General features: G+C 47.1%; 1 protein-coding gene across 1 annotated transcript in view; it reads right to left on the minus strand.

Annotated features, from left to right (window-relative positions):
* PHT4;5 (phosphate transporter 4;5) overlaps nucleotides 1-23,616 on the minus strand; it is a 101,505-nt gene that overhangs the window by 61,505 nt on the left and 16,384 nt on the right. The window contains exons 6-7 of the mRNA XM_086511249.1: nucleotides 11,983-12,041; nucleotides 10,866-10,963 (exon numbers count right to left, since the gene is read on the minus strand). Of these exons, the coding sequence (XP_086367375.1) occupies nucleotides 10,866-10,963; nucleotides 11,983-12,041 (157 nt within the window). The remainder of the gene's footprint in view (nucleotides 1-10,865; nucleotides 10,964-11,982; nucleotides 12,042-23,616) is intronic.

Consider the following 23,616-nt stretch of genomic DNA (forward strand, 5'->3'; position numbering starts at 1 on the left):
ACTTATTGAAGCACTTTAACTTGCGTTTGGCTGCTTTACATTCTGCATCAAACCATGGGTTATGAGGGAGACCTTTCACTTGTTGGTGATTTCTTTTAGATCGCCCCATAGTGACCTCTGCAGCCTCTTCTATTGCTTGACGGAAGGTAGCCCAATTTTCTGAAATGTTTTGGGACATGCATTGGCTACTCAATAGGCTGTCCAGAAAAGTGGCATAATCGAATTTCTTTGTGGCTTGCATTCGATATGCCCAACTTGTCGTCTTTTGGATGCGTTGTGTAGGCATGTGTGGGAGGTCTAGACATACATGAATTGGAGTATGGTCCGAGTTCGGTGACCGAGCCCCAATTTTAAAGTGTCCAATTAAATCCAATGCATTGTGGCTAAATAGCGCATAGTCATTAGTGCTTCTTCCATGGTTTGATGTATAGCATGTGTATGTTCCGGAGCTTGCAAATTTCTTGGTGCCATTCATGGCTACAAGTTGCATAGAATTCATCATGGATATCAAAGCCGAACCTTGTTCATTCATGAGGTGATCGCATGAGCATCTATCCCATATTGCATCTAATACAAGATTGCCATCTTTGTCGGCGGGATGGGTTGAGTATTCAACCAATTGAACCTGTATGTTGGCTATGCGAGCATTAAGATCCCCGAGTATCATCATTGCCCCCTGTGGTGTGTAGGTTGCAATATCTGTATATAGGTCCTTAAAAGGGTCATTCTTGGAGAGATCAGTCTACATGTGTCCTGTTCCCACGTTTCAAGTAGAAAAAGTAAGTCTGCTTGTGGTAAAACCTATGTCAATCCTTCCCCTTTTTGCCAAGGGAAACCTTGGCAATTCCAACTTGTGACGTGTATGTTCGTGGTCCCGTGGGTTTCCCCCTGTCATGCTTCTGGTGGTGTTGCCCCTGTGGGGGTGGTGTTCTTTTTCATTCGTTCTTCATATGCCTGTCTTCTTTCCTTTTGTTTCGCGGGTGTCATGTCTTCACTGATGTAAATTGGGCTGTCCCTTAGATAAATGCGAGCATTTTCGAGTATGATGGCTCTTTTACGTGCATCCAACATTGTGCATACAATTGCGCGATTGTTCTCAGGTCTCTGCTTACCCACACGATGTGCCCCATACACCACTACATCATGCATGCCAAATGTGTTTGCAAGGAGGTCTGTGACCTCCGCATTCAACATGAGTACTTTCTCATTGTCAGATTCGAGTATGCCTCGGATCACAATATTCATACTACGTTTCTCTCGCTCATTATACTCTGTGTCATCTACATTTGCATATGTCTCATGTGTCTACGGAATGGCATTTGGAGTACTTCTTACTACATGTGCCCAGGAGGTCGTATTTCTTGTTACATTATCACTGATGTGTGCAAGCTTCTCGTCGTGTGTAGCTAGAGCGTCTTGCACATTGGAGACCTGTTTGTTTAATGCATCTTGTAGTGCCTGAATTTTCTCATCTTGATGTTGCATTTTCAGATTCTGCATTTGATTGTGTGCTCCAATTCCTGGTTCTTTAGTGCAAGATTTTTGATGTCTTCACCCTGCTTCATCACCATTTCCTGTAAGGATGAGATAAAACCCCAAATGTCTTGCATCGAGCATAGCACCGATTTCTCGGTTCCTGCACCTGTCTTTACCTGTCCCTGTATTTGTATCCATCTTCGATAGGGGTGTTTGTTTATCCTTTGCATTTGGCATGTTTCTTGTAGGTGACGATCGCACGGAGAAACCACTTCTTGAAACCCGCAGGTTGATTGGTTCACTCATTCATATGGGGTTCACCCTTGCTGCAGTGTTGCGCACAGGTGTCCACGGCAGTTCTGCGCAGTGTAACAGGGCTAGCGGGGGCAATGGCGGCAGGCGTGCTCCACAGCAATGCTGCGCAGGGGTGCTGGGCTGTTGAGGACTGTGGCGAGCAGCAGGCAGCTCATGGAGTCCCGCGCGAGCAGCAGATTGTCATGGCCTGCTGGTGTGCAGGGCCACGTGTAGGCAGGGCTGCGCGCTGCGCGCAGGCAGAGAGAGAGAGTGCAGCAGACGACGCGCAGGCAGAGAGAGAGAGAGAGAGAGAGAGAGAGAGAGAGAGAGAGAGAGAGAGAGAGAGAGAAAATTTACTTTTGCTTTCAGAAACTCTCTGTGAGAGAGGGAAAAGAGCTTTTGCTTTCAGGGCTTTTGATTTTGAAGCTTTTGGGGCTCTGCTTTTGGGCATCCCTTGTAACCTTTAAATAAGTGGTGAGGGCTTCACTTCTCAGAGCATTTGGACGCAGAGTCAGAGAGTGAAACCCTAACTGCTCTCTTGTACTTTGATGATTGATTAATACAAAAAGAAATACCGAAAGAGGCGCCAGTCTTTGGGGCCAATATCTCTAGGCACGGAACTTCGCCGGGCCAGTGCAAATCTATTGTGATCTGTGAATTGTTTGAAGTGGTTATTTGATACTGTCGTGATTGATTCTTGACTTGGAGTGTCCAAGTCTGTTACAGGGACCGTCATGGAGACACCTCGCACGGTAGCCTCTGTAGTTGCCGAGGTAGCTGGCATACCCACTGTTCATGTTCTGGTTGGGGACACCCACACCCTCTTGAAGGTCATTCTACTACCTCGGGTGAGTGATGGTTTTTGGCTCTGCCAGAGCATGGAGTATTCGGGCCTCCCGAATCAGTGCTTCATTTGTCGACAGATGGGCCATCTTGCAAAGGCCTATCCATGGAGGAGGCCCTAACCCTCACCTCAGACTCAGTCCCAGCCTCCTAGGGCTGGCTAGCAGCAACAAACAAAGTCACATGGTACTCAGGTAGACTCACTCTCCGAGCTTGGAGCCCTGGCACAGGAGGGCTGGCAGTAAGTTCGTGGTCGGCGTCGACGGGGGCCACCACGTCAGCCTGGCCCTCCGAATGGTCGCCAGGCTCCACTCCAGTAGCAATGGGTTCCCACAGGGAACCGTTTCGACCCTCTTAAGCAGAATGAGGTCCCAGCTCCACCGTCCACCTCAGCCTCACCTTCGACAGCCTCTCCTCCCCTCGAGTTCTCCTCCGCTCCTCCCCCCCTGCCTCCCTCCTTTCCCTCCGCCGCTCCCCGTCCCCCGACTCCTCCATTCCCCACTAGCCCCCCTGCTTCCACATCTCCTCCCGTTCCTACAGAGGGACAACCTTTCTTACGAACCCCTCTTTTGGTGCAGACATCTCCCTTTGCAGCAGTTCCTCGTGGACTGACGAGCTTCGACATTCGTCGTAGGTGGGACTTCTTCGCCTGCGACTTCACATAGTTTTTTGGAGACCCTTCATCAAACTTTGAGGCATCTTGTTTCAGAGCTCATGTATTGTTCCTTGCAGCTAGAGGGATAGAGGCCTTGGAAACAGCGGTTGGCTTTTGTTTTCCCTACGACCACTCTGAGTGGACTCTAGACTCAATGATGGAGTGGCTGCAGGCACAGTCCCTCAAGATCTCTCACCACACGGGAGACATGGGGGTTACAGACCAAGTACAGACTTTGTGGCCGTTGGCCAAGTTTTCGGTGACACCTCCAGACTCGGCAGGATGTAGACACATTGTGGTACACTTCTTTGCTAACACGCAGAGCCCACCATGCTACGTGTACATACATGAGGACTCTTGGACATAGGAGGTTGCCCTATGTACGTCACACTCTTCTTCTACCTGGGCTAGACATTCTTTGCAGCCATGCCTATCTCCGGGACGCTTGGATGCGGATTATTCCCCATCCAAGCCAGCCTCGGAGATAGCGCGGTTAGCTGCGGTTGCAACATCGGTTCTTTCTTGTTCTCCATGAGGATTGTCTCATGGAACGTGCAGGGATAAGGTGGGCCCCAGTTTCAACACCAGTGGGGTCGATTGCGTTAGGAGTTTGCAATGCCTTGTGGGCGGAGAGACTGATCTTCTTATGCTGAGAGCCGCGTTAGACGATGTGGTCAAGTTTTGCGTGGTTGATATGAGAGATTTTGGTCAGCTGCATTTGGACCTGGTGGTATCTAGCGAGGGTTTTGTAAGACTATTGTGGACTCTTGGCAACAGGCCATTGTGGGTAGAGGTATTATTGTGCTTGGCAAGGCTCAGTGGATTACTATGCACGTTCAAGGCTGCCTCTTGGGATGCTTGAACATCTATGCGCCCAATGTGGCAAGTACACATGCACAGTTTTGGTCTCACATTGTAGAGTCTCTGCCACATGCAGAGCAATGGTGCATTGGGGGTGACTTCAACATGCTCGAGGACCCCTCTGAAAGGATTGGAGGTAACCATGCTACTGTGCACGGGGCTGAGTTGGCAGCTTGGGAGAGGCTATGTATGACTTTGAGGGTTTTAGATGTTTGGCAGCACTCTGGCTTTGTGAGGCCCCCAGATAGCTTGGCCTTCTCTCGCCTGGACCGTAGAGTGGGAGGAGAGCATCTCTCTCGGATAGATCGCTTCTATGCCAGTGACCACATCTGTGACTTAGGTGGGTCAATTTGCATTTTGGCTGGGACATCTCTTTAGGACCATGCACCAGTGCTCCTCACTGTGATAGATAGACAGAGGAGGGGGAGCACAATGCTACGCATCCCTAAGAGCATCTTGTTGGACTCAGAGTTCAGAGAGCGAGTGGTAGCTCTTTGGACAAAGGACTTGGACACGCAGGACTCCCTTGCTAACAGAGTGGCCTCGGGACTTGCTCTTCTTGGTCGCTTCTTTCTCCAAGAGTCTACGGATCGCCTATTGGCTGCAGCGAGGGAGGAGGAGCAGCGTCTCCGACGGGGTGTTGCTTCCTTGCAGAGGATGCAGGAGCAGCACCCAGACATTCCTTGGTTGGAGAAGCAGTTGCAACAGGCTCGCCAAGAGCTTGCCAGCATAGAGGAGAGGCGCCAGGAATTTGCTTCCATCGACAGGCGTCTCAGTGGACACAGGTGGGTGACAGAGTGACTGGGGCGTTCTTTGAGACAGTGGGACCCCATCATGCGAACACCGGTGTCAGCCAATTGAGGAGACCTGACGGGTCAGTTGCTTTACAGCCAGAGGACATGCCTGCAGTTGCTACTGACTTTTACCGTGACTTGCTGTCAGCAGAGCCTCAATCAGAGCGTCAAGATGCACGCAGAGAGAAGGTTTGGGCACAGATCCCTTGTCTTGTGACTGAGGAGATGCGCTGTCACGAGGACGTGGCAACTGCTAACCTTAGTTGTTGGTTTCTTTCCAATGATTTTTGTTTAATTTTTGAGACCCTCTTTTTGAAGTTGCAAATGGTCGGACATTGTATGGCCAATGTGAACGGTAGTTTCACCCACAGACGAGAAGTTGGTCGGCACTGGAACTCGTAAAGTAAAAGGATGTCTAGGCTCAGTTCAAGATCATGTAGGTTCCCCCATCGCACTTAGCAAGTTGGTGGATACTAGGAAGTGAACTCAATAAAGGCACAAAGCCAAGGTGAGAACACCAACAGAAAGTATCCGACAGTTGGGCCACATTGCACTTTTGGATGCGGTTCCAATGAGGATAGATGGTCAGATGACCAGTGGGAGCCCAACGGAATCATTTCCTAAAATTTAGGGAACTGCTATTTTGGGCCGTGAAATGTGTTCGCGTCCTTACCTCCAGTATGACAAGGGGAACATTTTATTACTCTGCTGCAAAGTCAACTGATGCAACAGTTGACAGATTTTTAAGCAGGAAGCCCAATGCGGGGAAATTGCATGCATGAGTGCCAAGTGGCACTTTTTGGTCAATTTACCAAGTTTGGGAGAAGAGAACTCGTAACTGACTTTTTGGAGCAATTTTGGAGGTGGATAACTGTGATTTTCAGCCATTTCTCTTCATTTTTGAGCTTCCCATGACCTTACCTAGGACCAAGGAGCTCATTTTCAGCATTGGAAGGCATCAGATGCGTGTTTACAGGGCTGTTTTGCTGCGCTTTCAGCGATACGCAGGTTTTGGCAGCCATGGAAATCTGCATCTATTTGTTCACAAATGCATTATAGGTCAAGGGCAGAAGAGGGAGCGCTCGATTTATGCTTGGGGGATGCTTCATGGAGAACGTGTCACAGGTTAAGAGCTATGGAGTGCTTTCTTTCCCTCTCATGTACAATGTGGTGCCAGGAGTGATGCCCTGCACGCTACACACTACTCTCTCTCCCCCCTAGTGCAGTTATGTGATGCCCCACAAGAGGGCTCTTCATTTGACTGATGTACAACTACGTGGGTTCTTGCTTTTGTGCTCAGGCAAGAGTCTCCTTGAGCAGGAACACGGGTAGCTAGCTGCTACTCCAAAGCAGGCACCGGTGAGGGTCATAACCTCACCGTACAGGTGCAAACTCAGCGTTGTGTACGCACAGAAAATTGACTGTTTTTCAGCTATATGGACTCCAGAACCCTTGGGAATCGTGCCCCACAGGCAAAGAACAGCTAGGGGACTGTTTGGGGCTGGAAACAGGGCAAAACCCAGTAAATACAGCGATCTGAATTTACTGTTTTTGGGCAGGAATCAGAGGGTTTATGCCAGTGGAAGAGAGTTCCAGCAGGGGAATTGGTTTCGCGCAAGTTCAAGGGCTGTTATGCTGCCGAAATTTGGCCAAAACAGGTGGTATCTAGCTCGATACAGATAAAGGATTCCCAAGACTCTTCTTTGTAATTTACCCTCCTAAAGAATAAAGAAATACCGAAAGGGGCGCCAATTTTGGGGCCTACAGGTTGCCGGCGTCTGCTCGGAGCATTCTAGCTTCCGAGCCATGTGTGTGATTAAGTGTTAATTCCCGTCGCAGGTTTCCTTTGCAAAGGGCTCTGTGTGTGTGTCTAAAGTAAAGAATTTCGGGTGAAAGCCAACGCCTACTGCCCCACGGGCCAGTTTCATGCACCAAAGGCTTGAGCTGCCTCTTCAGCTAGAGGAGTCCATGAGGCCCTCAAAACACTTTCCCGATGTAGTTGTCCAAGTGAGGATAGTTTTGACTCCCAGTTTTTTCTTGGAGTACTCGGACTTTCTTGGCTCAGACCTTTGCAGAGATTTTCAGTACATCTTGCACACAAGAGAGATGCCTGACGACATGAGTGAGGGCTTGATCCACCTCATTCCCAAGGAGGGTGGCTCCTTCAATGAGATTCGACAGTGGAGGCCCATCACCATCCTCAACTCAGCCTACAAAATTCTAGCCAAGGCTCTGAGTTTGAGGATTCAACCACTTCGAGAGAGCATTATACATGGGACCCAGACAGGTTTTATCAAAAATGCAGTATCCTTGACAACATCTTCACTTTTTGGGAGGCGTCTGCCCTCGCGTGCCTCTGAGGTGAGGATCTAAGACACTTCTTCTCGATTTTGAGAAGGCCAACTACAGAGTTGACTGGGACTTCTTGGAGGGCACTCTACGCACGATGGGTTTCTAAGACGCTTGGATCAAGGGTGTGGCAGCTCTCTAGAAATGTGCACACAGTCAAGTGCTTTTGACAGGAGGTACAGAAGACTGTTTCATGCTCACACACTCGGTCAGACAGGGTTGTCCTCTAGCCCCCTTCCTCTTTCTGTTCTATGCTGAGGCGATGAGCAGATTCTTGGTTTCATAGCAGGTTGGTCTGCGTGGCTTAGCGCTTCCTATTCGGGCGATGAGCTACTGGATCTTGAGTTTGCAGACGATTCAGCTTTGTACTTGGAGGGCCAAGAGGCCAACCTACCGGTGTGAGCAGGCTCTAGAAACGTTTTGTTCTGCATTGCATTGATCAACTGGAGGAAGACAGCGGCTTTCTGGGTTGGCAGTGCTCCTACGCCTGATTGGTTGCCAGGTGAGGGTTTTAGATGGATTCCCCCAGGGACTTCAGTTTGCTACTTGGGCTGTGAGGTTGGCCTGGACTTGTCTCCTAAGCAGCAGATTGCTCCCCTCCTCCTATCCAACAGGAGGGAGTTGTTACATTGGAGTTCGGCACGTCTCTCTCTGGCAGGCAGAGTTGTAGTGGCCAACTAGGTGTTGTTGGCTAATGTGGTACATTACATCTTGTTCGAGAGGCTGATCAAGACCTTTCTTTGGTCAAGGCACGACACTCAGATAGCCCGGGTCAAAGTAGCCTAGGAGGTCATCACTCTACCTTGTTCTCAGGGGGGTTGGGGATCATAGACACAACACAACAAAGCAATGTCCTTCTTTGGAAGTTTTTTGTCAGAGGACTACTTCCAGGGGAGGAGCCTTGGAAGGAGTTTTTGCTTCAATGGCTTAGAGCTTGAGTGCCTCAGACAGGCAGGTCTATCAGATGGATCTTTATAGAAATGTGCCGAGTTGGTCTAAGGAGGAGACTGGAGGATCGTTTTGCTGTGAGCCTGCTTCGCTCTTGGGAGCGGCTGCGGAGAGACCTCGAGCAGTACCAACCCACTTGCACGGAGGAGCGCTTGAGACAGCCCCTTGTTTGAAACCCCATGGTCGCACTCAAAGAGGCCACTTGGTTGGTAGTAGGCCTCATGTTTCGTGGGGTCCCATGGCAGAGGGTCCAACACGCACTCTAGGCGACTGGCTATAGCATCCAGTTGCAGGGCATGAGAGGGGTGCAGAGCATGTGTCAGGACATCACAAAGGTGGTACCAGCTGAGTGCCTCACACCTCTAGAGACAACATCTCCCAAATGGATGGGGGCCTTCACGCGACTGGAGGTCCTCATCCCAGTTCGAGCTTGCTCAGAGACTGTACCCTCCATGTTCTTCGAGATCCGGGGGAGGGTCGACTACAGAGTCTTAGTAGAGGCTCCACAGGTTGCAGAGTGTTGGTTTCAGAGGATCTGAATAGTGGGCATCTACGTGAGAACTTGTGTCATCGATCCTGACCCAGCAGCTCTTGAGACAGGCCATTGGAGGCTTTGGGCTTGGGAGAGCTGCCCACTGGCACGAGTCCAGTGGGATCCTGGAGAGTGGTTTTGGAGGGACCCTTTCTCTTTAGCCGACCATCCAGGGGTCCCTTTCTTTTAGTACACTGTTCGACTGGGATGTCACACACTAGCAGCACCGAGAGAGGCTCATCCTGCTACAACACTTCATTGGCAGGAGGAAGGTCTCACAACTCAGTTCTTGTCAGCTTTTTGGGCGAGGTGGGACGCCACACAGCCGCGGCGAGTCATTTTGTTCCAGTGGCTAGTTGCACATAGAGCTACAACAGTGGGGAGCTGGCTAGTACATAGTGGCCTTTCGCAGCATGCACAGCTTGTGACCGTCCTTTGGAGAGTCAGCATCATTGTCTGTGGGACTGCCCTATGGCACAACAGGTTTGGTTTCAGGTCCTCCGGCTGATGCCAACTCTTTCCACAGCGCGACATTTGGCGGGCCTGTTGCTTCCGAATCTTCGAGGCTCGCTTTGTGCCACCAGCGGAGACTGTTCAAGAGTTTTGGCTGGAGCTGATCCACACTCTCAGGGGACAGGTTGAGAGACTTCAGGGCAGCTCCGACCGCATGCAGGAGTGCAGAGAGGCGTTCCTTCGACTCAGGCCCCCTAGGCCTTTCTTCACCATGGTCCGGGGTGAGCCCAGATGGCACTACCGTTCACCTGTGGCTTTTCCCTCCTCCCATCTCCTGATTTAGCCCTCATTGTACATATGCTGTTTTCTCATTGGGAGAGTCTCCCCTTATGGCTGATGTAGCCCTCTCTAGTACAGGCGGTTTTAGCCCTACGGGCAGTTTTATTAACTAATAGAAGGATCTTTTCCTCAAGAAAAAAAAAGAGATGCCTTCTCCACATTTAAATGTAATACTGATGCCTTCACAGATAAATACCGAGTGAACATAGCAATTCTTGACTTACCAATTGTTTGACTGTAGGTGTAGGCAAAGGCAGTCCTGCTACCCCCCCTTAATTGGGGGGAAAAAAAGTGGTGAAGAAGGGGGAAAATCATCAGCTTGAGGTCCCCTCGACATTGTAGTTCACACAACTTTCAAAAAGAAGCCAAGATGGAGGCCTCCAAAAGCCTAACCACACAGCCACTTGGAGGGTTGGGAAATAGAAGTACCAATTTAAATAGGCAGGGGGGAAGCTCTAGAGATGGCTTGCAAATTGTACATGGATGAGATTGCCGATGGCAACGGCAGCGTTGGCAGAGAAGGTTCCCCAAGAATTTATACTCATTATGATAAGCTCTATGCATATGGCATAGTTGTGAAGGCTGTGTCTTCATGAGTATAGCTAGGATTTACTCTCACAAGACCTGGTAAACATTTCTCCTAGTTCTCCAGGATATACCTGCTTGCTACATAAGGGAGACAATGTGATCGGTGACAATTTCACAAGCCCTGAAGAGGCCACACTTTTGACATTGACATGATACCAACAATGACGTATGTTGCCTTTGTGAAGTTCAAAACTATTTCTAGACAACTAGAGATAAATAGAGGGTCCTTAATTACTATCACAGTTGATCCAAAAAAACCCTCTACAATGCATGACATGGTATACAGCCATGGTACGTTGATTTCACAACGCATTGCCTAGAGATGGACAAAGTACCAGTTTCCCAATATGTTCTCGATTATCTAATACATGGCACTCCCATGTCATAAGGGTCTAAAATTATTAAATATAAACTCATGCAAATCATACCAGCCAGACATCATCCATCTCAACCTTGATCCTCAGACCAAAAGATACAGTTCTGTTAATATCCTTTCTTTATGGAGTAGAGCATGGTCTTATCTAGTGACCCCAGCAAGAATGAGGGTTCCCAAGGAGAATAAACCACTTGGCTTCCTTGATTTGTGAATGAAGGTCCTTTCGATGTTGAATTAAAGAATTGATTAGACACAATCTGACATAAACGACCTACATCAAATTGTATGGCTGTATATCAACCTGTGACAATAAGCTAAACTAAAAAAATGTACCCTTGTGGTAGACCATAGATATACCTCATGATTTGTTAATGGTGCCCCACCGTGGGGGTGTTTTCTAAAGTTCCCATGTAATTCCATCTCTGAATAATTGGATTTAAGATTCTCAAGTTTACCTGCATGGTCATCAACGTTAATGTTAATGCAAACCTGGTTTCAGAAGTAGAATTTACACACAACTGAAAGGCAAATGCTTGAGGGAACACTACTTTTTTACATGCATTCATCAACTCAAAAGGTGCATCAGAATTTGAGATGAAGCCGGTCGAACAACTAGGGGCCAGAAGTACTTGTACTGTACTACTTAGATTGCTTAATCTGATCAGTGATGATCCTAGCATGTCTCCTTCCAACAAACAAAGTTTCTTTACAAGATTGGGGATGCCAGATACTACTAGCCAGGAGTGTCCCACCAACCCACACAGGCAGCTGGAATAATAGAAGCCAAACCTCAGGAAATGGGGCAATCATTTAGGCAGGCATAGCAAAGACATTATTCTACTGTAGCATGACAGCACAACGAAAACCTTATAGAGAGCTCACTATTTAAAACCTGCTGTTTTTGTGGACCTAAACCAAATTTTTATTTTCTTTTCTAAAGTAATTCTTCTTTTCGGCAAAGTGGTCAGACAGATTCAACAGTAAAGTATCAAGCTTGGCAGTGATATGTTCTTCTGTAAATTGAGGTAAATGTAAATTTCAGAATTCAAGGATCCAGACGTTACCTTTTTCAGTAATTCATTAAACCAACAAGACATCCTTGTAAGCCCTTTAGAACCCTCAGAAATGAAAATAGAGCTACTCATAGGTCTTGTTGCATTTATGGAAAGTCTCACATTGCCTCTGATCTAGGCTAGGCTTGTATGGCATTGTTTGTAACCAAAACCTGTACTAAGGCGCTCAGAAATGTGAATAAAGGAACCTCGCTCAGAAGTAATCCACTGCATACAGCAGCATAACCTTTTTTGGTGTATAAAGTAAGGCTGACCTTAACTCGCCAGAAATCATAGGATGCATAATTTGTGTATTCATTCTTGAAGCATGCCGAAGAATGGAATTTTTATGCAACATTCACTCATCTTGAGGGACACATAGAGCAAAAAATGTTTTCAAAACTTTTGATAGACAAGATTACCTCTGTCCCATGCTTCCCATGTGGTACTCCATTCAGACGAGAGCTTAAAGCCGATGCACCTGTAATCAGATTTCCAAGAAGCTGTGTGTGTATCAGTGCTTGCATTGCATGCTTGCATGTGTTGTGTTGTGCTCTGCCTTCATTTTGGGTGAGTAAAATCTGTCAATAGACCGAGACTCTTTACGAAGATAACTTTCCTCTTTGAATCGTATAAATTGCAGTTGTAAAAGACATTCCGCGAAACTGCTTGCTGCTGCTGCCGTACATGATAGCCATCGTCATCCCCCCCCCCGCGCCCTTTTCGCCAGCTCCCCCATCGCACTACCCTGCAGTCCGCCCCTCTGGAGGAGGCCCAGACCTTCGGCACAAACTCAGACCCAGCCTTCTAGGGCTAGCCAGACATTGCAGACATTGGCACAAGAGCTTAGGCAGGTTCCTCCTCCAAGCTTGGTGCCCAGGCAGAGGAGGGATGGTAGCAGGTCCATGACCGTCGTCGCCAGGGACCACCACACTTCGGCCCCCCTAGTGGCCGTCTTAGACTAGGCCAACAGCAATGGGTTCTCACAGTGAATTGTTTTGACCCCTTACAGCACAAGGAGGCCACAGTTCCACCCTCCACCTCAGCTTCACCACCAACAGCCCCTCCTCCCCCATGCCACCCGCCCCCCCAACCTCCACCTCCCCCCGTTGCCACCCCCTCCCCTCCCATTCCACCCACTAGCCCCCCTACTTCCTCATCCTCTCCTGCTCCTACCCCACAGCCGGCCAGAGGGCAAGACCTTCATCGTCCGCTAGGAGGTCTCCTGGCAACGCTTTTGCCACGAGCCGTTTGACAAGAGAGGAGCATACGACCTCCCTGCTTGTGCAGACATCTCCCTTTGCTGCAGTCCCTCGAGGATTAACGAGTTTTGACATCCGTCGCCAGTGGGACTTCTTCGCCTACGACTTCACACGTTTCCTCAGCGACTCTTCACCAAACTTTGAGGCGGCTTGCTTCAGAGTCCATGTATTGTTCTTGCAACTAGAGGGATAGAGGCCCTGGACACCGCGATCGATTTCTCTTTTCCTCTGTTTGGCAAGGATCCGTCTGAGTGGACTCTAGACTCCGTGATGGATTGGCTTCAGGCTTCAAGTTCAAGGTCTTGAGTTCTCTCACCACACGGGAGACTTGGGGGTTACAGAATTGGTACAGACTCTGTGGCCATTGGCCAAGTTCTTAGCGACACCTCCGGACACAGCAAGATGTAGACACATTATGATACATTTTTTTGTTGACACGCAAAGTCCACCATGCTATGTACATATACATGAGGACTCCTGGACGGAGGAGGTAGCCCTATAGACCGCACACTCTTCTTGGGCCTGGGTTGGACAATCTTTGTAGTCACGTCTATCTTGGAGTCGCTCGAACGCGGATTACTCCCCATCCAAGCCGGCCTCAAAAATAGTGAGGTTTGCTGCTGTTGCAACATTGGTTTTCTCTCACTGACTCCATGAGGATTGTCTCATGGAATGTGCAAGGATTAGAAGGACCCCAGTTCCAACCCCAGCGGGGTCGGTTGCGGCAGGAGCTTCAGCGATGCCTTCCGGGTGGTGCGATTGATATTCTTATGCTTCAGGAGCATCATATTTGTGAGAGCCGCATTAGACACTGTGGTCAGATTTTGCAAGGTTGCTATGAGACTTTTTGGCCAATTCCATTTGGGCCTGAGGTATCCAGGGAGGGGTATGTATGACTATTGCGGACTCATGGAAACAGGCCATTATGAGGGCGCGGCGGCGGATTACTATGCAGGTTCAACGTTGCCTCATGGGCTTCCTGAACATATATGTGCCCAATTCGGCATTGCACGAGCAGAGTTTTGGTCTCATATTGTAGATTCTCTGCCGCATGCAGAGCAGTAGTGGCAGCTTGGGAGCCTCTATGTACGACTTTGCGGGTTTTTGATGTTTGGCAGCATTCAGGCTTTGTGAGGCCCCCAAACAGCTTGTCTTTATCTCGCTTTTACCGCATAGTAGAAGGAGTGAATCTATCTCGGATAGATCGCTTCTATGCCAGTGACCACTTCTGTGACATGGGTGGATATGTTTGTATTGTGGCAAGGACTACTTTTTCGACCATGCACCACTGATCCTCACTGTCAAGACAAACAAAGGAGGGGGAGCACGATGCTACGCATCCCACACAGGATTTTGCTGGATCCAGAGCTTAGAGAGCGAGTGGTGGCACTCTCAACAGAGAGCTTGGATACGTTGTCGAGAAATTTGCGGTCTTACCAGGAAAGCACCGGGCTTATGGCTGTGAGAGTTTGTGAGAGAACTCAACAAAAACTATATGAAGGAGTTAAACCATAGATGCCATGAAGACTAGGGTTTGGAAAGAAATGCAATCAAGGAAGATTCACTCTTTCTCTCTTGCACTCACACACACAAAGAAATAACACAAAAGAGAATGTCAAAACAATACGAAAATGAAAACATCAAGGCTATGGTCATATCGTATCATGGGTAATATGAAAGGGTTAATAGATGAATTAATGGCATTCAATCTTGGCTGACCAAATAGGCTACGAATTGTTCTTTGGAATTGTAGTTTTGTGCTTACCATAATATATATATTTTGTCTAGTGATTGGGATTAATTGTGTGTACAAATCCTCTTGGTTCATAGCAAGATAACTACGCTTACGTCAAAAGAAACGTTATAGTCTATGAGAGGTAGTATGATGGGATCCGGTGATAGAAGTATTTCATTAAGCCTTTCTGGGCCAAAGAGAAACACTATACGTTGTTGAAAGTGTATTTTTCGGCTAATCCATACGTTAATTCTAATAGATCGTACAGAGTGAAAGCGATAGAAATGATCATCATGTGGGTTATTCATCTAGGATAGTATGTGAGAAATGTAGATATGAGAGAAGTGAAGAGATGAGAAGTTTCCCTCCCAAGCCCTATTCTTGCCCGTAGGCAATAAGGATACTGCGGAGAGAGATGTACCTGTAGCAAAGAGAACCTAGAGAGGATGAATTACTAAGAATGAGAGAGATAGGTTTGGTTAAGGAGATGAGATTAGATACATATATATATGTTGGATTAGAGATGAAAATGAAAACAACAAGAAATCAAGAAAACATCAATGTAGAACACATCTTACTTGAAACCCTTCGGCACCATTATTGATGGGAGAGAGAAGAAGAGGGGAGAATTCAACGTTGATTGATACGCCACGTACAACACCTTCTTTGATTAGAGTTGATCTTCCAAGGATAGCGTACAAGAATGGCTAGTCTTCCTCTAGGAGAAAGTGTAGGCTGGGGCTTATGTTAATGGGGCTAAGTACAATTAGGCATTACTACTCACTCCCTCAACAATTCCTCTCATCAATGGCTTGAATGCTTGAGTTTATTTTCAAGGAAGAAGAGGTCCCCTTTTATAGGTGAAGGGAACCCCCAATGGTTTACACAAAAAGAGAAGAGCCAGTGTGAATAGGAATTGGAAAAGTTGGAAATGAGCTGTCCCTGCATGATGTGGGCAGAATGGGGTCCAGTATTTTGATCATATCTCCTCAACTGTGGCTCCAAATAAAAAAGTAAAAATATAGGCAGAAACTTCAGCTCATTAGCTACGATTTTCATTTTAAAATCATTTTCCAATTCGGATTGGAACCTTGTGTAAAAAATTCATCAAAATAGGGTCCATTTCTAGCAGCAAAAGTCTTCCCGTGGTCCCATTAGCCTAGACTTTCATTTAATTCCAAAGGACACCTCATGCCATATGAAAGCATGACATTGCTCCTTGACAAAGTTTTGTAATCATGCTTGCAATAATGCATTAAAATAAGTGTATCTTTGAAATCATGCCACCTAGTGTCCCACTAGGATTTGATTCCCTCCTAGTAGCTATTTAAAAAGAAATATAAAAAAAGTATAAAAAATACATAGAATATATATATATTGGAGTTTACCCTAAATATAGGATCTAGCTAGGGTGTGAGATGATAATGAGATAGTAGAAATAAAGAATCAATGCTTTTTGCCCCAAGTTAAAGAGGCGGAGCTATTGAGCTTTTCCCATCGTATTTTCTGATGGTAAAGTAAAGATAGGTTACCCTTGAGAAAAATAATAGGATGAGATAGAAGGCTTATTATTATACTTAAATATGCATATGTACATTATAGGAAAGATAATTATGTATCTAAAAAGTTATAAGATAGATCTTGTAGCATGCGTTCCCACTATGTACGTGTCACAGCACGACAACGTAGAACTCCCCTGCTGATAGAGTGGATGCACCTCGCTTGGCTGCAGCCAAGGAGGACGAGAAGCGTCTCCGACGAGGCGGCGTTTTCTTGCGGAGGATGCAAGAGTAGCACCCAGTCGGTCCTTGGTTGGAGGAGCACATGCAGCAAGCTAGACAAGAGCTGACTAGAGTTAAAGAGGCATCATGAGTTTGCCTTCCATCGACAACCATCTTAGTGGACCCACGTGGGTGACAGAGTTACTATGGAGTTCTTTGAGACGGTGGGTCCCCACCATGCGCACACCAATGTCAACCAATTAAGGAGACCCGAGGGGTCAGTTGCTTCAGAGCATGAGGATATGCATGCACTTGCTACAGACTTTTACCAAGATTTGTTGTAAGTTGAGTCACAGTCAGAGCGTCGGGATGCATGCAGAGAGAGCAGGTTTGGGCATATATGCCCTGCCTTGTTACTAAGGAGATGTGTCAGAGACTAGAGCTTCCCCTCCAGCTAGAGGAGCTCCATGAGGCCCTCAGAGCCTCCCCCGAGGTAGCTGTCCAGGGGAGGATGGTTTGACTCCCAGTTTCTTTTTGGAGTACTAGAACTTTCTTGGTTCACATCTTTGCAACGCATTTCAGTACATCTGACACACTAGCGCGATGCCTGACAGCATGAGTGAGGGCTTGATTTACCTTATTCCCAAAAGGAGAGAGGCTCCTTGGATGAGATTCGATAGTGGCGACCCATCACCATCCTCAACTCAACCTACAAAATTCTACCAAAGGCTCTAAGCTTGAGGATTTAGCCACTACTAGAGAGCATTATACATGGGACCAAGATAGGTTTTGTCAAGAAGCGTAGTATCCTTGACAACATCTTCACTTTTTGGGAGGCCTCACGCGTCTCCAAGGAGAGGATCTCGTGATACTCCTCTATTTTAAAAAGGCTTACGATAGAGTTGACCGGGACTTCTTGGAGGGCACTCTACGTAGGATGGGTTTCTCAGATGCTTGGATCACAGGTGTGTCAGCTCTCTGTGCGCACAGTCAGGTCCTCTTGGCAGGGGGAAGAGGGGAGCGCTTCATGCTCACACGCTCAATCAGACAAGGTTTCCCTCTAGCCCGGTTTCTTTTTCTATTCTATGCTGAGGCGATGAGCAGATTTTTGATTTCACATCAGGTTGGCTTGAGTGGTTTAAAGCTCCCTGTTAGGGAGACAAGCTACTGGACGTTGAGTTTGCACCACGTGCCAATAGAAAAGAACAGACTAAACAGACTTTTAGCACTTCAATAACTGAACTGAACTGTGAGAGAGAGAGAGAGAGAGAGAGAGAGAGAGAGAGAGAGAGAGAGAGAGAGCACGCGACACGGAGTGGAGGAATTCCACCCCAGAGAGTATTGGCCCCAAACCTTGGCACCCCTTTCGGTATTTCATTATATTGCATCATCAAAGTACAAGCCAGTACTCTAGACTCTGCACCTTCTTCAAGAAGCATGCTAGAGAATGAGCCCTTAGCACATATTTAAAGGCCCTTGGCCTATGAAAAGCAATTTACATGAAAAGCCTTCAAACTCAAAAGCTTCTGGTCCAAAAGCAATGCCAAAAAGCTACCAGCGTAAATCACGGAATTCCGTACAACTGCCACGTCAGCACTGTCAACGAAAAATCCAAAAACTGCCACGTCATCAACTGCTACGGATGTGTGCGGTTCCTGCTTTATTTTAATCCTTTATGTCACTTGGGGCCCCATTGGACGGGGTCCCCATAAGTTGGTAGGACTTCTTCTTCTGTTACTTGTTCTTCTTAGGGTTTAGGCCACTCGGCCGGCATCTGCAAGTTCACTCCATTCTTTAGGGCTTTGACACGTCAGCAGTTTGTGACAACGACTCAACCTTGTACTTGGAGGGCTAGAAGGCCAATCTGCACATGTGTGAGCAGGCTCTTCAGGTGTTTGGGTTGGCAATGCTCCTACATCTGATTGGTCGCCAAGTGAGGGTTTCAGGTGGATTCCCCATCGGACTGCAGTTCGCTATCTAGGTTGTCAGGTTGGCCTCGACTTGTCCCCTGAGCAGTAGACTGCTCCTCTCCTCCTATTCATGAGGAGGAAGTTGCTCCATTGGAGATCGCCAAAGCTCTCTTTGGCATGCAAAGTTGTAGTGGCCAACCAGGTTGTGTTTGCTACTATGTGGTACATGACGTCGATGGATCTTCTCGAGCTCCTTGTCACGTGACACATCCAACCCTATGTGTCCGTGGACAAGCTACAGCATGATCAGGGTTCAGTTCAGTCAAGTCAATCTAGAATAGGAAGTGATCTGGCACTTCTGTGAGTCTCTTCGCAGACCGTGCATGTCCAGACACTTAAGAGTAGATGCATATCCTCTGGTTGCACACAGCATGATCAGCAGCATTACCATCAGAATCCATCAGGAGCATTTCCAGTGCACAGAACCTATTTTCTCTATTTTTGACATTTTTCACTTATTATTTTTAAGTGACTTTTGCTGGAAACTAGGTAGGGCAATTTGCATAAGATATAATATATAGAAACCTAGCGCTAGCACTTTCTGGCAGAAGAGGTAGCAGAAGCATTGCTCAATAGGCAACCTCTCAAGCAAGACCAACCAAGGACCTGGCGTTTTCTTTCATGAGCAAAGCCAGTGTTTTTCATGATGTCACAAAGTGATGACGTGGCGGACAACAGAAACCCTAATTTCTGCCAAAAACCCTAATTTTCGAAAATCGCGGAGGCTTAATTTTTTTAATTTTTTGAAAATGATGAGCGACGCGAATTTTGCTTTTTTTTTCATAAAAAAAGAGAAAAGACTCTCTAAGAGAGAGAACTGATGCTTTTTATTTTAAAAGCTTTTGGGGCTCTGTTTTTGGGCATCCCTTGTAACCATTAAATTAGTGGTGAGGGCCTCACTTCTCAGAGGATCTGGACGCAGAGTCTGAGAGTGAAACCCTAACCGCTCTCTTGTACTTTGATGATTGATTAATACAAAAAGAAATACCGAAAGGGACGCCAGTCTTTGGGGCCAATATCTCTAGGCACGGAACTCCGCCAGGCCAGTGCAAATCTATTGTGATCTGTGAATTGTTTTGAAGCGGTTATTTGGTGCTGTCGCGGTTGATTCTTGACTTGGAGTGTCCAAGTCTGTTACAGTGGTATCAGAGCACGGCCGATTTCTCTTCTACGGGAAATCCGATCCTCGAATTTTTTTTCCGCGACACCTATGGCTTCAAGCAATGATCAGTCGACTCCCTCTGCATCTGGAGATGCGGGCTGGGATCACAATGAAGATTCAGACAGAGTATGGCCCGCCTCAGCCTACTCAGGCGGAGCAAAGAGAGATGGAGCGTCGTCGATTGATTGGCGATGCAACAAAGATGATGTTCAATTTTGCCAAGGACCCGAAGATGGCAAAATATGTGACCCAGACCTCTTTGGAAGAGGTACACATGGAGTGGCAAAGAACCACCACAACACTCCCGAAACCCGCTCTCAAGAAATCTTCTGCCTCCAAGAAATATACGAAGAAGGAACTGGAGAACGTGGTTGATGCATGGATTGCTCAGCTTTTCGACGTGCAAAAGAAAGGCAAAAAGCACGGTAAAAAGCAGAAGAAAGGCACTGACTTCCCGGGATATTTGGGTCGTCGGTCGACTTTTGACAAGGCAAAGAATCAGAAGAAGCATGTTCGATTTGAAGGAGTACCCAGTTCTTCTTCTTCTTCTTCTTCTGACAGTTCTTCTAGCTCTTCAGATTCGAGCGAAGAAGACAGAAAAGGTAAAAAGCGAAGCAAGAAACAAAGCTTCGGAAAGGGCAAGAAGAAGGCTACATCTCGCCCAGAGACTGAGAGTTCTACTGAGGACTCGTCTACAGATAGCTCAGATTCCGATGACGGAAAGTTTTATGCGAACAAGAAGAATTTTTACAAAGCCAACCAATATGACTTTCTCGAAGATAAAAGCAAGAAAGTCCGAGAGTTTAAGGTGGCCACTCGATCAAGTTTGATACTTTTCAGGATACTCAGATGCTTCGAAAGCTTCGTCTTTTCTACAGCAGTTTGACATCGCTTTCGCGGGAGGACGCTATTCAGAGCACTCCAAGATTCGGAGAGCTGCCTCTTACTTTAAGGGGAATCCTCGTAATTGGTGGTCCACGCTTCTTTTAAACAAGAGTGCGCCAGTTAAATCATAGTCACAAGGGACGCATTCCGGGACGGGGGAACGGGGGACGGGGGACGGGGCTGAAATTTAAGAAGCTTTTTATTTCTTCTTGGTTGACACAAGAATATGAACGAGATGTACGAGCTGCTTGGAACCATCTTCGGATGACCAAGAAAGATACAATCGATGCTTATTGTGCAAGATTCTGGAGCTCTTTTCTGCCCGCCTCTTCATTCAAGAAGATCTCGTTAAGAGAACAGATTGAGCGGTTTACCTTGGGTCTACCTACAGAGATCCGAGATCACTGCTTGGAACAGAAGTCAGCTTCTATTCAAGAGTTGATGAGTCATGCAAAGCGGGGCTTTGCCATTCACTTTGGCAGTCTGACCTACCCCATAGATGAGGCCATGACACAAGGAGCCGAACAGATTTATGGAAATGAAAGTAGAAAGAAAAAGAGCAACCAAGAGAAAAAAAGAATGCACAACCCAAGCTTCCTCCTGAGGAGAGAGCTCGCTTCATCAGAGAGGGGAAGTGCTTTGGATACGGGGAACATGGACATATCTCCGCGAAGTGCCCTAAAAAGGCATAGAAAGAACGAAATGATAAAGACGACGACAGGCCTGACAGTTCGAGAGCAGCTAAGGAATGTGGCAGATAGAAAAGCAGAACTGGTACCACATGGCGTGGGACCTCCACCGAATCAAATGAATGAAAGTACAAACTCTGCCGCTTTTTGGGGCAAAGTGAAGGATCGGGAAGCTCTTTTGAAGAAGCCAAGGCCAACTTCTTTTCACTTGGAATTGGCGGCTCGATTTCGAATTACGCCCGACAGACTGACGCCACAGGCGGAGGTAGTTCGACTGGCACCCGGATGGGATGTTGCCATTACACCGAGCATTGGCAAACTTCGTTTGCAATGACAGGGGTGTTCAGGGCACGCGAGTGCCGTTCTACTCAGGATGCCTTGGTACAACAAGAACTACGCCGTGGTTGACTACAGGGCCGAGAAAGCGACTTTGATAAATGAAGGGCTTAGAGATTGTACTTCATGAACTTCAGTTTTCTTACTCATTCTTTTGGGAGAACTGAACGATGGATAAAGGTTGAATATGTTTTGACCTGAAGAAAAGAATGCCAAGATTTTTTCTCCACGCTCATGCCGATTGCTTTTGAGAGGGCCTGAAGATCAAACCATTGATCTGATACCTGGAAGCACGCCACCGAATCGGCCACCTTACCGTGTGAGCCGAGTACAGAATGAAAAGATTATGAACCCAGTGAAAGACCTCTTGGAAAAGGGTCTTGTCCAGCCTAGTACTTCACCGTATTGCTCTCCAGTGTTGTTGGTTTTTAAGAAAGACGGATCTTGCAGAATGTGTATCGATTATAGCACTCTCAACGAAATCACCATCAAGAACAGATTTCAGATTCCTAGGATCGACGATATACTCGACAGGTTACAGGGATCCTCATGCTTTTAGCAGGATTGACTTGAAGAGTGGATATCATCAGATCAGGATAGCGCCGAGAGATGTCTACAAGATAGCTTTTCGGACGACTTTTGGGTTATTTGAGTTTCTAGTGATGCCTTTTGGCTTAACCAATGCTCCTCCGACATTTAACCGGATGATGGATAGGATTTTTTTTCGAGAGTACAGGCTACTTGTTGCCACTTTCTTTGACGACATCATTGTTTTCTCCAAGAATGAGGCAGAACACAAAGATCATCTGCTTCAAGTCTTTCAGGCATTACGAGATCACACGTTAGTGATTAATGCAAAGAAAAGTGAATTTTTCCTACCAAAGATACACTTTTTGGGACACGTGTCAGCAGAGCAGGAGTACAAATGGACCCGGCCAAGATAGAGACTATCCGTGATTGGCCCGATTTGAGCAATGTCAATGAAGTTAGAAGCTTCTTGGGACTGTGTTCGTACTACAGGCGGTTCATACGAAAGTTTGTAGAGGTTGCTTCCCCTTTGCATACCTTGACACAGAAAGGAGTACCTTTTTCGTGGGGACCCACAGAGGTGACTGCCTTTCGGACATCGAAAGAGAAATTGACTACGGGACCTATTTTGACTTTGCATGACTTGCAGAAGTCATTTGAAGTATATTGTGATGCTTGTGGTCGTAGTCTGGGTGCGGTCTTGATGCAAGAAGGCCATGTCATAGCTTACGAGAGCCGTTTGTTCTCTAGACCGGAGATGACAGCACAGATCTATGAGAAAGAGCTTTTGGCGGTTATCCATGCTCTTACTCAGTGGCGGCATTACCTACTCGGAGCGGATTTTACTGTCTTTACAGACCATCAGAGTTTGCGCTACTTCTTCTCACAGAAGCATCTTTCGGAAAAGCAGATGCGGTGATCGAACATCTTGTCACAGTTCCACTTCCAAATTGTCCATGTGCAGGGACAAAAGAATGTGGTGGCATATGCTTTGTCTCGGAAACCGTTGGTTCTGGCTGTTTCCACGATACATCATAGGAGCTTCAAGGATATGGTCGATCAGTATGCCACAGATACAGATTTTGCAGATATTTTCACACGGATACGGGATGGGGAGACAGTGGTTGGATACTCCCTTCGGGAAGGCTACTTGATGAAAAAGACTATGTTGTGCGTTACACAACCGTTGAGGGATAAGGTTATGACTGAATGCCACTGTCCACCTTTTACGGGTCACCACAGCATTGCTACCACCATGAAAGGGGTAGAGAGATATTTCTTTTGGCCGAGACTCAAGAAAGATGTGGAAGAGTTTGTGCGCAGTTGCTTGGTATGCCAGAAGGTCAAGTTTGACAGGCATAAGGCACAGGGATTGTTACAGCCTTTACCCATACCCACCCACCCCTGGGAAAGTATTGCAATGGATTTCATTTTTGATCTCCCGAGAACACAGAAAGATCACGATGCTTTTCCGATTACATGGCACGTCTGAGACGATTGTCTCCGACAGAGGCCCCAGATTTATGAGTTTGTTTTGGAAGGCAATTTGGGAGAACATTGGCACGTAGTTGTAGTTCTCGTCATCGTTCCACTTGCAAACTGACGGGCAATCTGAGATTGCCAATTCAGTGATTTTAGATTTATTGAAGGCTTGTCTCTCGGATCAGAAGACTCAATGGGAAAAGAACTTACCTTTGGTGGAATTTGCCTATAGTCACACGATACACTCTTCGACGGGGAAGACGCCATGTGAGATTGTTGAAAGTGT

The sequence above is a fragment of the Adiantum capillus-veneris genome, chromosome 4 (genome assembly GCF_014529385.1).
Source record: "Adiantum capillus-veneris isolate H3 chromosome 4, ASM1452938v2, whole genome shotgun sequence".
NCBI classification, from domain to species: Eukaryota; Viridiplantae; Streptophyta; class Polypodiopsida; order Polypodiales; family Pteridaceae; genus Adiantum; species Adiantum capillus-veneris.